This window comes from Phyllobates terribilis, unplaced genomic scaffold (genome assembly GCF_046119375.1).
Source record: "Phyllobates terribilis strain yellow unplaced genomic scaffold, ASM4611937v1 Scaffold_4__5_contigs__length_816908805, whole genome shotgun sequence".
NCBI lineage: Eukaryota > Metazoa > Chordata > Amphibia > Anura > Dendrobatidae > Phyllobates > Phyllobates terribilis.
Window position 1 is genome coordinate 361189486 of NW_027362764.1, and position 14182 is coordinate 361203667.

Below are 14182 nucleotides of genomic sequence, written 5' to 3' on the forward strand. Positions count from 1 at the left end.
GCGGTACTTTAGGTGTTATGGGCGCTGTGGTGGTAGCGGCGCCCGGGTTGACCAGGCCTTGCGACCAGGCTTGAGGCACGCTAGAGGAAAAGGGCACCGTAAGAACGGCGGCGCCCGTGGTTACTCGGCCCTGCGACCAGGCTGGTGGCTCCGCGGAGGTAGGGGGCGCTGTTGGAATGGCGGCGCCCGGGTGTACTAGGCCTTGCGACCAGGCCGATGGTATTTCCTGCTTTGCCGCGCTCAGGGTCGAAGCGCGTGACGTCACAGGGGTCGCGGCCGCGGTTTCCGGTTGAGGCCTAGTCTGCGGCGGTGACGATGCAGCGACGGGCACGGCAGGGGGAATTTCGGGCTCTGCGACGGGGAGCTGGGACAGGTACGCAGTTTCTCGGCTCGGGGTAAAGACGTCCCCTTTACCTGCCTCCGTCCGTTCAGCTCCCTTCTCGGCGCCGTCTCCGGCCTTCACTCCTCCTGCACCATCCTCAGAGGCGGTCTGTCTCCTCGTCTCGGGTGGCGTGCTCCGCTGACGGGTTCCGGTCTGCTGGGCCATCTCACGGCTCCACTCCGCCAACGTCTCTCGCTGCACCCGGGCCATCCTCCGTGCGAGGCCCTCCAGCGCAGTCTGTGCACACTCCCGGTCTCGGGGGAGCTGTGCCAGGACCTCCACTAAGCCTAGTGGGGTTGTGGCTTGTAGCAGGCTCCTGACCACTGGGTCGGTGCTGCCTGACTCTCCCTCCATCTCCGGGTAGGCTTTCTCTGGACTCCTCTCCAGACTTCTTGTCTCCGGGTGCGCTCTCTCCAGACTGCTCCAGGCGACACCCATCTTCGTTCTCTTGTTCTGTCTCCGCCCACATTGAGGGTGGTCCCGGGGCAACTTAGTGATTGTCAGTTCCAGGGGCAGTTCTCTCACGCTGATGGACACTTCCAGCATCACAGTCTCTGTTGGTGGGCGCGGTTTCCGCTTTTGGCGCCATTCTTCGACCTGGCCCACGATGGGAGGTGACCTCTTGCCACCCTCTGGCACGCCCATAATGGCGTCCGCTCTTCCAAGGCGGGAAATCTTTGGAAATGGCGGGAAAAAGCTGCAAATGGCGGACAACCGGCGGGAAACGACCTGTGATGGGGTCCGTTGGCGGGGACCCTCCGGAACCGGCGGGAGACTTCTTTTTAAGGTAACGGTGAACTTTTCTTCAGGCACGCAGTACCCGGTTGTTGCGGGCACGTAATCCTGCCGACTACGCCAAAGTTGACGCGCCCCCTGGGCCAGTGTTGTTTGGGGGATACCCGGAGCCGGATCAGATGGGGGTTGTAGTCTCCGAGTGGCGGTGACCCGGTCCGTGCCCAGGGTGTCAAGCTCAGTGTGTGGCAGTCCTACAGATGTTACTGGATGTTCTTTAGTGTCGACTACGCCACCCGTTGATTTGCGGTCACTACGGCCGCCGCTGCAGCAGGGTCCGCTGAGGCTGGTGGTGTGTGTGCAGCTTCTGGTAGTATAACCCCCAACGGGAGGGGTATAGCCTCAGGGGGTCAGTTGCAGAGGATGGTGGTTGTGGAGGTGCAGTGAGGATGGTAATGAAACTCAGAGTCGGGCTGTGCAGTTCAGGGTTTTTACTTACTGCTTTTGTGTTGGTCACTCCGGCCTTGAGTGACCACCCGAGCCGTGCTGCGTCCACCAGGTCCTGGACTCGGCCAACCCCCAGGTGATTCTGGAGCGTGTTCCTGAGCTCCCTTTCTGACTTGTCCTTCTCTCTGGCCTTCCCCACCAGGGATCCACCTAAGTCCGGCTCCCTCGGGCCTCTTGTTGGTAAAACCCTTGTCTCTGGGTTCCCTGACCCTATTCTTGGTTTGCCTTCCGGGTGGATTTAGTGGGTGGTCGTGGCAGATCCTGCCCACGACCTCCGGTCTCTGGCTAAGGATTAGTGCCCTCCACCAGCTTGGGATCCGGTACCCTTGTGCCAACTCTTCACCCTCTGGTCTAATTTTGGGTTCTTGGAGTTCCCTCTTCTCCCCCTCTGGGTCCTTCTTTTCTCCTCTCTCTCACTCTCTTGGCCTTGGAGCTGGCTGAGCTGCTCTGCTTGTCTGACCAAACCTCTACAAAAGACCCTGTTCTAAGATGGTTCCCACCTTATATACTCCCTCTATGTGTGAGCTCAGGTGACCAGCACCCAATGAGCTCCTAGCATTACCCAGACTGCTCCCCCTATCTGCCCCTACACTACTGGGATGTTCCACCCCCCTCCCACTCCAGCCAGGGACAGACGCTGTCGTACCTGCACATTTCTCTAGTGGGAGTACCATTGGTCTGTCCCCCGGAAATGGGATGTATGTAGTGCATGCAGCCTACTGAGCTCAGTTCCACACTCCATCCTTACCCGGGAGTGGAATACCACACCTCTGGCTTGAGGTGTAATACCCCTGTAGCAGCCGAATCCTCAGGGTGCTACACCTTCATCTAGCAGGAACTGCTGACACACTCCAGCCACATGAGGTCTGGCATTGTCCTGCATTAGGAGGAACCCAGGGCCAACCGCACCAGCATATGGTCTCACAAAGGGTCTGAGGATCTCATCTCTGTACCTAATGGCAGTCAGGCTACCTCTGGTGAGCATATGGAGAGCTGTGCGGCCCTCCAAAGAAATGCCACCCCACACCATTACTGTCCCACTGCCAAACCGGTCATGCTGAAGGATGTTTCAGGCAGCAGATTGCTCTCCACGGTGGCTCCAGACTCTGTCACGTCTGTCACATGTGCTCAGTGTGAACCTGCTTTCATCTGTGAAGCCAATCCTGGTGTTCTGTGGCAAATACCAAGCGTCCTGCACGGTCTTGGGCTGTGAGCACAACCCCCATCTGTGGACGTCGGGCCCTCATACCACCCTCATGGAAAATGACATTTGTGGCCTGCTGGAGGTCATTTTGCAGGGCTCTGGCAGTGCTCCTCTTGTTCCTCCTTGCACAAAGGAGGAGGTAACGGTCCTGCTGCTGGGTTGTTGCCCTCCTATGGCTCCCTCCACATCTCCTGGTATCTGCTCCATGCTCTGGACACTGTGCTGACAGACACAGCTACCCCTCTTGCCACAGCTCGCACTGATGTGCCATCCTGGATGAACTGCACTACCTGAGCAACTTCTGTGGGTTGTACTGTAGACACCGCCTCATGCTACTGTACCTCTAGGGGTGAGAGCAATGGCAAAATGAAAAAGTGACCAAAACAACAGCCAAAAAGGATGAGAACAGAGAAATGGTCTGTGGTCACCACCTGCAGAACCACTCGTTTATAGGGGGTATCTTGCTAATTGCCTATCATTTCTACCAGTTGTCTGTTCCATTTGCACAACAGCAGGAGAAATTGATTCACAATCAGTGTTGCTTCATAACTGGACAGGTAGATTTCACAGAAGTGTTATTGACTTGGAGTTACATTGTGTTGTTTAAGTGTTCCCTTTATGTTTTGAGCAGTGTATTATTACTACACCTACTACATATTGGGATAGGATCCTGTAGATGGGAATACCCCTTTAAGTATGCCCAGTGCACCCAGTAATTGGATATGAGCTGCACCTGCGTTTTGATAGATGGCAAGACATGCATACAACAAAGCAGGACTGCATCTGGTGAGTGACTTTAGAACTTAAGTACTCCTTCATTAGCCTAGGCACATTTTTGTAGTGTTCTTTAGAATATCAGGATAAATGTGCTGTATCAATAAGAACCACCTGTCCGGTTCTAACCTGGGCTCAGGTCCTGAGAACTTTACATTCATATTCCTACTGTAATGTGTACGGGAATAATAAATATACATTACTTTATGTTAAGTGTTTGGATGTTTCTCTTGGTTTTTTACATTTTGCTTGTAAAAGCCATAAAAATATTATAGTCATTGGTGCATGTTTATACAAAAAGCTGGAGTATGGCATACATGTGTATCGCTGAGAATTTATGCAAAACATCAAAATCTGATGCTGGCAGTTCCATTAACAATTGAAGACCAATAGCATACCAGATGTGCTCGATGAAAGTCAAATTTGGAAATTCTGAAGATTATGGTAGCACCTTTTTGGCCATGCAGGCTGCATACAATAATATGAGCAATATGCAGCCTGGCATCATTTAAAAAAAATCCCTTCATATGTGTACTAGGGTTGTGTCCTTTGTGGCTGTGGGGTGATTTAACTTTGCGGGTGTGTTTTCACCTATTCTCTATGCATTTGCACTTTATGTTTGACATGCACTTGCACCTTGTACATGGTACACATTATAATCCTGTGAGGGTCTAGGTTGATTATTTTGTACCTAAACTGGGTTTTCACTTGTCTGTACTTTTCAGGCATTATCTGTTAGGACTTTGTCTATAGGCCGCTCATGTTTCATCTCTACACCTGTTGGTTGGTTTGGGTAAGACCTGTGCCTTATCATTGGTCAGGTGCAGCAAATTGTTTTGGTTTTTTTAACTGTTTATAATTGTCCATATTGTCTGTATTTATTATGTTGTCATTAAAGATTGATATTTTGTTGCTATATTTATTGTGAGATCCCCATATTTTGCATATCTTTTTTCTACATTTTTCAATCATCAGCATTATTTTTTAGTTAGCTCACAGTTGTCGAAGTGTGGGAAATGTCCTGAGTTCACTGCCCTTCACCTGATTCCTATCTCAATCTGCTGCTCTGACTCAAAGTTGGCAGAGCCAGCAACACCCCTTCCATGTTAGAACCATCTCCCTCATTTTCTTTGGCACCATGTCAGAGTACAAAGGCTGACTGTTCATCTCTGGAGGAAGTTTTTTTGTTGAAGTATTTTTCTTATCCCCCAGGGTGCTGTGGGTTAGGGGACCAAGGGGCAAAACAGAAAAAGGTGTTATTGACATAGCTGAAATTTTGCTATGCACAACATTAAGTCTTATGGCTGCAGAGATGGATTGAGCAAATCACTGACTGATGGTGTTGCTGTCAGAGGCTACATCATTCTTCTGTGACTGACACAAGTGATGTGACATACATTTCATCTAACCCTTCCTCCTCACTAATATGCTCGCTAGAGGCAAAGGAGGTCAAGTATGACCTGCGTTTGGTACTATTACGGTTGCTGCCAGTAGTGCACGTGGTACTGGTGCACGTGGCTCACACATTGTTTACTGCAGTATGTTTTTTATCTCTCTCTCATGCTACCATGTTCATCAATGGTCTCAACAGCCAGTAGTATTGTTGTGACATGCATGCTCGTTAAATTTGACTAGTAAATTTAAATTTGAGTAGTAAAACAGTTAAAAAAACTTAAAATACTACATTGCTATGTAGCTGAAAAAAAACAAAGACGGAAATACAATACACAAATACTCTGCAGTAAATTGCAAAAGTGCATGAAAATAATAAAGAGTACTTAGTTAACATAATTTTGATCAAAATAATGCGAAAGCCATTAGACTGAAAAAATCTGTACGTCACTTGACAAACGGTAAGGTTTTAAATATTAGAGTTAGGACTGTCCCATAAGGGTCGCCGTGACGAGGCAGGATGGCTTTCGCATTATTTTGATCAACTAAGTACCCGGATTAACTAAGTACCCTTTATTATTTTCATGCACTATTGCGATTTATTTATTTACTGTACAGTCTTTGTGTACTGTATTTCTGGCTTTGTTTTTTTTCTGTTTCGTGGCCACGTGTGAACATATTCTTACATGCTGCATGCACTCCAATTTACATTTTAGTTCAGGTCTCTTGGTTATTGCTATGTAGCTACATGAGAGTTCACATTTGTAAAGAAATATGCAGCAACAGAATACAGTATTGAGATTTAGGTTTGCCACATTAGATTATTAAAACAGGTGTTCAAAAATGAAAAGGTATCCTTTATTATTAAAAGATTTTACAAATTGGAAAAAAACACCACCCCCAGGCTTTTATTAAAAAGGATGGGACAAGAAAAGCTACTGTGGCGTCCTGCTGTGCATTGGTGCCACAGAACCCAGAAGGGTGCATGGATGGACTTCTCCACAAGAGGCCCTCACACATTCACACACCTCCACCCTACCACATCAGACCAGTAGAGGGAGCCCGTTAGGGATATATATAGAGAGGGTGGAGCCAGGCAGCTCAGTTTAGTGTTTAGTCTGAAGTGAGTGCAGACAGTTCCAACTCAGACACAGAGAGGGACAGAGCTCAGAGTTGAGCTGAGAGAGTGCTGATGCTCAGAGAGCAGCGAAGAGGCAGCACGCTGGCTGCTGTGCTTAGGCAAGCCAAGGCCTACAGCACGTGTGAAGGCCTAGTGAGGGCCCTGAGTGTGGCCAAAGGCGAGAGGAGAAGGAAGAAGTAGCGAGGGGGCAGAGGAGCATACCAGGCTCACCTCGAGATACAGTACAGACCAAAAGTTTGGACACACCTTCTCATTTAAAGATTTTTCTGTATTTTCATGACTTTGAAAATTGTACATTCACACTGAAGGCATCAAAACTATGAATTAACACATGTGGAATTATATATTTAACAAAAAAGTGTGAAACAACTGAAAATATGTCTTATATTCTAGGTTCTTCAAAGTAGCCACCTTTTGCTTTGATGACTGCTTTGCACACTCTTGGCATTCTCTTGATGAGCTTCAAGAGGTAGTCACCGGAAATGGTCTAACAACAATCTTGAAGGAGTTCCCAGAGATGCTTAGCACTTGTTGGCCCTTTTGCCTTCACTCTGCGGTCCAGCTCACCCCAAACCGTCTCGATTGGGTTCAGGTTTCGTGACTGTGGAGGCCAGGTCATCTGGCGTAGCACCCCATCACTCTCCTTCTTGGTCAAATAGCCCTTACACAGCCTGGAGGTGTGTTTGGGGTCATTGTCCTGTTGAAAAATAAATGATGGTCCAACTAAACGCAAAGCGGATGGAATAGCATGCCGCTGCAAGATGCTGTGGTAGCCATGCTGGTTCAGAATACCTTCAATTTTGAATAATTCCCCAACAGTATCACCAGAAAAGCACCCCCACACCATCATACCTCCTCCTCCATGCTTCACGGTGGGAACCAGGCATGTCGAGTCCACCAGTTCACCTTTTCTGCGTCACACAAAGACACGGTGGTTGGAACCAAAGATCTCAAATTAGGACTCATCAGACCAAAGCACAGATTTCCACTGGTCTAATGTCCATTCCTTGTCTTCTTTAGCCCAAACAAGTCTCTTCTGCTTGTTGCCTGTCCTTAGCAGTGGTTTCCTAGCAGATATTTTACCATGAAGGCCTGCTGCACAAAGTCTCCTCTTAACAGTTGTTGTAGAGATGTGTCTCCTGCTAGAACTATGCGTGGCATTGACCTAGTCTCTAATCTGAGCTGCTGTTAACCTGTGATTTCTGAGGCTGATGACTCGGATAATCTTATCCTCAGAAGCAGAGGTGACTCTTGGTCTTCCTTTCTTGGGGCGGTCCTCATGCGAGCCAGTTTCTTTGTAGCGCTTGATGGTTTTTGCAACTGCACTTGGGGACACATTCAAAGTTTGCCCAATTTTTCGGACTGACTGACCTTCATTTCTTAAAGTAATGATGGCCACTCGTTTCTCTTTACTTAGCTGCTACAAATTCTAACAGTCTATTCAGTAGGACTATTAGCTGTGTATCCACCAGACTTCTGCACAACACAACTGATGGTCCCAACCCCATTTATAAGGCAAGAAATCCCACTTATTAAACCTGACAGGCCACACCTGTGAAGTGAAAACCATTTCCGGTGACTACCTCTTGAAGCTCATCAAGAAAATGACAAGAGTGTGCAAATCAGTCATCAAAGCAAAAGGTGGCTACTTTGAAGAACCTAGAATATAAGACATATTTTCAGTTGTTTCACACTTTTTTGTTAAGTATATAATTGCACATGTGTTAATTCATAGTTTTGATGCCTTATGTGTGAATGTACAATTTTCAAAGTCATGAAAATACAGAAAAATCTTTAAATGAGAAGGTGTGTCCAAACTTTTGGTCTATACTGTATATACCGGACACCGGGTCCTCGCCTACAGGGACCCTTTACACCCAGTAGGAACCACCGAAACCCCTGGAGGACAACAGGTCCCAGGTTCACCAAACGCTGATTACAGTACCAGGGCTAGGAGTCAAGGAGGCCCTACCACCAGGTCAGCAGGTGCAAAGAGAGAGACAGTAACCAAGCTAGGCCTAGTTCCAGGCAGGCCAGAAGCTTAACGAGTAGAGCCACGGATCAGGAGGCCCTATACCCAGTCACTGGGGAGAGTTTAAAAGTGTGCCCTTCGTCCGGAGTACCCTGGACCGTGCCTGCACCATCACCAGTAAAGGTACTGAAGCTTACCCCCGTGTGAGTGTCCGTCTTTCCTCCGGGACCGTCCTGCCGTCTCTCCCCTGCACCCACCATCCATTACACCCCACGCTGCCCTGGAGCTAGCTCTACCTGTGGAGAGCCACACCATCCCTGCTGCCGTAACACCAGCTCCAGAGGACTGCTCCGCAACGGCGGCACCCCTTAGCCGTATTCCACAGGTGGCATCACAAACACTTTAAATCCCTTATAAATATTCCCCTTTCCCTTTTTACTGACCGCCCTGGGTCACAGACCGGGCCAGCAACCGTGATATCTCCCCAGCATCCATAGGCCCGGCTGCCGAGTACCCCACGGCCCAGGGGGCGTGTCACTGATGCGCCCAGGGGATGGGGAACGACTCGGCGCCCGGGCCTTGTTGTTACCTGATCTCGGGGGATGTCGCGGTGGCTGGCTCCCAGGCCCGTACCCTGGGGTCACTCTTAAAGGAAGGGGGGAAGTTATATGGGATAGGGGAATGTTCGTGACGCCACCCGTGCTGTCTGGTGAAGATCACCAGTGCTGCAACAGTCCTCTGAGGCCGGTGTTCAGGCAGCTTGGTTGGTGCGGCTCTCCACAGGTGGAGCAGGGTTTCAGGGCGGCGTAAGTGTAGGGATGCAGGACAGAGGGGACCCAGTCGGGTCAGAGGAAGAATAGGCACACTCACAACAGTTCACTTCAGTACCTTTACTGGTGGTGTTTCTGGCACGGTCCAGGGCACTTCAGGGTGAAGGGTGCATATCAGGACTCTCCCCAGTGAGCGGGTGTAGGGCCTCCTGTTCCTTGCCTTTCCTTGATAAGTTTCTGACCTGCCTGGAGCTAGGCCTAACTTGGTCTCTGTCTTGCACCTGCTGACCTGGTGGTAGGGCCTTCTGTTGGAGATCACACTCCCTAGTCTCTTGGGCCTCCGTGACTCCTGACCCTGGTACGTAATCAGCTTTTGGTGTTCCTGGGACATATAGTTCGCCAGGGGATCTGGTTGTTTCTGCTGGATGTAAGGAATCCCTGCAGACGCGGACCCGGTGTCCGGTAAATGGTTTTTGGGTGAGCTGGTTAAGCATCTCTGCCCCCCCTATGTTGCTTGCTTATTCCACTCACCTTCGGCCACGCTCAGGGCCCTCACTAGGCTTCACACGGGCAGTAGGCCTCGCTACTCTTCACCGCTCTTTTGGCGCCGGCATGCCCTAGGCTCACTAACTCGAGCTCTCTGAGTTTGGACGGAACTGACTGAGCTCCACTGCAGGCTAGCTTCTGCAGAAGCTCCTCTCAACAGACCACAGAATGAAATTAGACTCCGACTTCACTCTCTGTGGACTTCATACTGAACTGCCTAGCTCCACCTTCCTTTTCTTTATCCCTAACGGGCTCCCTCTGCTGGTCTAAGGTGGAAGGTGGAGGTGTATGAATGCTATGAGGGCCTCTTGTGGAGAAGTCCGTCCATGCACCCCTCTGGGATCTGTGGCACCAATGCGCAGCAGGGTGCCACATTACTACGGCAGTTCATGTCCCAAAAGCTAACACCTGCAACAGGTGACTGCATTTGTGTGACATGTTCGTCCGTATCTGCCTGACATAAATGTTCACCCCCCTCCCTTATTCCCCTTCTGCTCAGCACAAAAGCCCCAATTAACACACACCTGGTAAATAGTTTATGCAAACACGGCCAGCCAAGGAGTGTTATAACTTCATTAGGAAGCAAGTACCTTGTCTCTGAAAGACCAGGAGGTAATTAAAACGCAGGCTTGCACTAATTTGCGTGTAGCTGTTGAAGCTGCTTCCCGAGCCTCAAAGGTAACTTTCTAGACGCACTGACTCCGATATGAAATATGAAATCTTGTGAGTTCCAGAGGTCCAACAGAAATGGGACCCATATGTGTAGTGACCAAATCTGCCCAGGTATGTATAGGTAGTTTTCCAGGGCTGTAACCAAAATCAGGGAGCTGTAGCGCAAAAACACCAGAATGGCAGACTGCAGCTATGGGATGTGTGATATCTAAATAAAGATAAAATCGTAAGGGAAAAAATGGCGTAGTTTACAAGCTTCTGCGATCAACGAGCAATGAGTTATCGCAGAAGTTAGCATTTTTAATAAAAATGTACAGGCTGGAGACTGGCCCACATGATGTCACCACAAGGGGCGTGGGGCCAGATCTCCCCTTAGGTATAAGAGAACCCACGGAAAAGACAAGAGCACTCATTGCCAGGGGGGAATAAGAATTATAAGCAACGGGTCCTGTTCAATAACAGCATATTTCATCTGGAGAGCCCCTCCTCCACCTATATTGAATCGTCTCCACGATCGTATAGTAAGTTTCTTCTTTAATCCTTATTATTTTGTGTAACTGCCTATGTATTTTAATGTCCCCTTTGTAACATCCTTATGTATATATTTTTCCTAAACACTGCCTCCCTTTTGGACTAAATATAAAATTTAATAGTTCTGTTTCTTTTGTTCTGTAATCGTTCCCTTCCCCGAAGCCATATACGCTACCAAAACACAGGCGTCCGGCCAGGCCTGTATTATATTTCAAACTCGGCCGGTGGTGGCAGAGAGTATTAATAATTGGGCTATCGTGAAGCTGACAGTGACTGTACGGAGGGCGTTAAACACAGTTTCCAGGCTGTGGAACCCAGGGTGTTACGCCATACACTCACTGGTCGCTTACCGATACCTACGTAGAGAGTAGTCTGGATCGCGTGTTCGCGACTCCGGACGAAATACGGACAGCGTGACAGCATGGTGAGATATTGCGTGATCTCCCCGGTGTCGTCCCCCTGCGTGTGTGTTTGGAAATCCCTGACAAATTGGTGGCAGCGGTGGGATTATTATTTTTTTTATTATTATTAAATATTTATATAGCGCCATTAGGTTCCATGGCACTTTACAAGTGTAGGGGCAGACAGGGACACGAACATGAAACATCAAACGAGGCACACTGGTACAGTAGGGCAGGGGGTCCTGTCCACGAGGGCTCACAGTCTATAGAATATTGTGTGATCCTGCCGGTGCCGTCCCTGACAAATTGGTGGCAGCGGTGGGATATTGTGTGATCCTGCCGGTGTCGTTCCTGACACTTTCTCAGATAATAATCCTTGATTTCAGGATTTTTCTTCAGAGGAAAAACAAAGCAAAAGGAGTGTTAAAATGCCCTTCTTATTTGCAGGGTGTCAAGAATAAAAATATGTGCTACAAAAGTTTTGTACAGCAGCATATTACAGAGCAATCAATTCACTCCCACTGACTCTGCAGCTCCAGCTCCTTGAATCTTTGCATTATTAGTCTCAGACTGAGCCTACCAATCCAATTTTCAATGTGCTTCAGTACTGTAGTAGGACACCACAATCAGGCTTTTTTTTTATCTATCTATGTATAATATAATGATTTATGTGCTCTGAACTCTTATCCTTAGGTTATAAAATCCTATTATGAACGCTGTGTTCCCTGCCCTCATCCTTTATAGTCCCTGTGATAGCCCTTTTGTTTGCAGCTATCACATCACATGGTCTAGTGCAGCCAAAGTATTACAAGGACGCCTGCACGGTGCCATTTTACGTCATCAGCCCGCTTTCTGTCTACAGCAATCAATCTTCAGCAGTATTTGTGTGCAAAATGGCACCAGGTTTTTGTTTTGCTTTCCTATTGAATTTCAATTCAAATTTACCGGGACCTGTGAACTTCAGGAAATTCAACTCAAAGTCAAATTGCAGTGTATTGATCCATTCATTTCTAATAGACCCACATGATATATATAACAATCATATTAATGCTTGCACTGTCTTGAAGAAACTCATTAACTTACTAATTGTTTCAGTGTGTTTACTGGTCCTGGGGGACCTGGTGGTCCTGGAACACCAGGAGGTCCTTGACGTCCAATACCAGAATCACCCTGCAAAGATCAAATTTCAATACATGTAACATTACATTTTCAAAGCATCTTTATAAGCATGTTGCAATTTTAATACTGAAATGTATATTCATCTCACGAACATTTGTTCATTCTATTTATTCAATGTACTGATGTGAGGGGGATCGATGCCTAATATATGAAATGGCAGATCAACTGAACAGACTATAGAAATGTATATCTTAATATAAAAAAGTAAGTAAAACATGTGACAGAGAGATTGGAAACAACTAAACTACTTTTTACATTTACAGAAAGTCCAGCTCGCACTACTGATCATTTATAATGCACTTCAGCAGAAAAAATAGCAAATGCCATATTAATGCCGCATTCAATTATCTGTGTGTCACAGTTGAGTACGGAATATAATGTACAGACTGTCAACAGGATTCCTGAACCGAACTTCACAGCCTCATATACAATTACTAGGTCCTAAAGTTTGGGTCAGGAGTCCTGTGGGTAATCAGTGTGTTCAACCCGTACTTGGATCGTGACACATGGATATGTAAATGTAATGTATGTCTTACATTAAAGAAGACCTGCAACCAGTTAAAAAATGGGCTTTACCAAGGGGGTGATACCTTCACCTTGGCACATCTTATATTAAGGTTGGTATGAACACCTTGGCATTGATTTTTGTCTTCAATCTTTTGTGAGTTACACCATTACCAAAAAACATACCTTTTCTCCTTTAGCACCTGGATTTCCCGGTAATCCAGGGATACCTCTCTCGCCCTAAAATAAAATTAAATAAATCATTCAATTTCCCTGGTAAGATTAGGCCATTAATTATAGTGCACCTTAACTGTACCATGTTAACTTTACAGCTCGGCTTTTTAGATGCTTATTTTAGAACATGGGCTGTCTGTATGTGTCTAGTTTATATTAAAAGAAATTGATAGCTCATAATTGGAGTGGAGCAGTGAGATAATGAATATTGGAATAATGCTAGGTCTGATGTGCTCCTGAAGAATAAACACGAGACAATCCCTTTAATTCTCCTTTGTTATGTTTATATAAGGAGCAGAATAATAGCTACTCATAGTTTTCAATGGATGCATACATTTCAGTTAATTCAAGTAATTGCATTAATTTTAATTCTATTCATATTTTAGAGGTAAAGAATATAAAATATGCAGTTTACCCTGTAAATCTTTTATAGCACATAGATATTTCAAAGATATTCTCTGCATTTTAAATGAGTAGGGAAATACTATTCTGAAAATGCAATAAATAAAACTATTTTCATGTATTTCAAATAGCATGCATGTGTGCAAGACAAACTTACCGAAATTCCATTTTTCCCAGGGACACCCTGAAATATAATAATATAATTAACATGTTAATTTCTTTTTGCTACAATAATGTAGTTGTAATGGAATTGGGGATATGGTCAGGATTATAGTTGTTCTCAATGCTCAGAAATGCAGGCAAATCATTATCCATCGGGCAATACCGTCACCAAATGTCTGGGATTACATGAAGAAACAGAAGGATTTCTCAAGCCAACATCCACAAAATATCTGTGGTTAGTTTTCTAAGATGCTTGGGACAACGTCATTGTAAGTAGAGATGAGCGGTGTTCGACTAGAACTGTTCGCCAATCTCAAATTCGAGCTGTTTTGGGCGGTGTTCGAGTTGTTCGACGAACCCGAACGATTTGCAAAAAATTCGGCTGTTCGAGGTTATGTTCGATAACTGTTCGTGCACCAAAAGCGTGTCCTGCATGTCTGGCGCTATTTAGAGCACCAATCATGCAGGGATTGTCTGCCACTCACTGTAATGCCACAGCCATGGTGGTTGTGGCATTAGAGTGATTGCCCAAATCGATGGGAACAGTGCTCACAGTGAAACATGAAAAGCCGGCAATTCAGCAGCGGCATATACCGGTACCCGACAATTTAGAACCGAAAGAATAGAGCTTCACACATAGATTAGATAGATAGAAACATGTCAGTCACACATATAAG

The 14182-nt window shown here is 46.8% G+C and overlaps 1 protein-coding gene across 2 annotated transcripts in view; it reads right to left on the reverse strand.

Annotated features, from left to right (window-relative positions):
* Positions 1–14182, reverse strand: part of COL15A1 (collagen type XV alpha 1 chain) — a 904466-nt gene that overhangs the window by 526956 nt on the left and 363328 nt on the right. For both annotated transcript variants that reach the window (XM_073678442.1, XM_073678441.1), the window contains exons 9-11: positions 13501–13527; positions 12894–12947; positions 12108–12194 (exon numbers count right to left, since the gene is read on the reverse strand). In XM_073678442.1, the coding sequence (XP_073534543.1) occupies positions 12108–12194; positions 12894–12947; positions 13501–13527 (168 nt within the window). The remainder of the gene's footprint in view (positions 1–12107; positions 12195–12893; positions 12948–13500; positions 13528–14182) is intronic.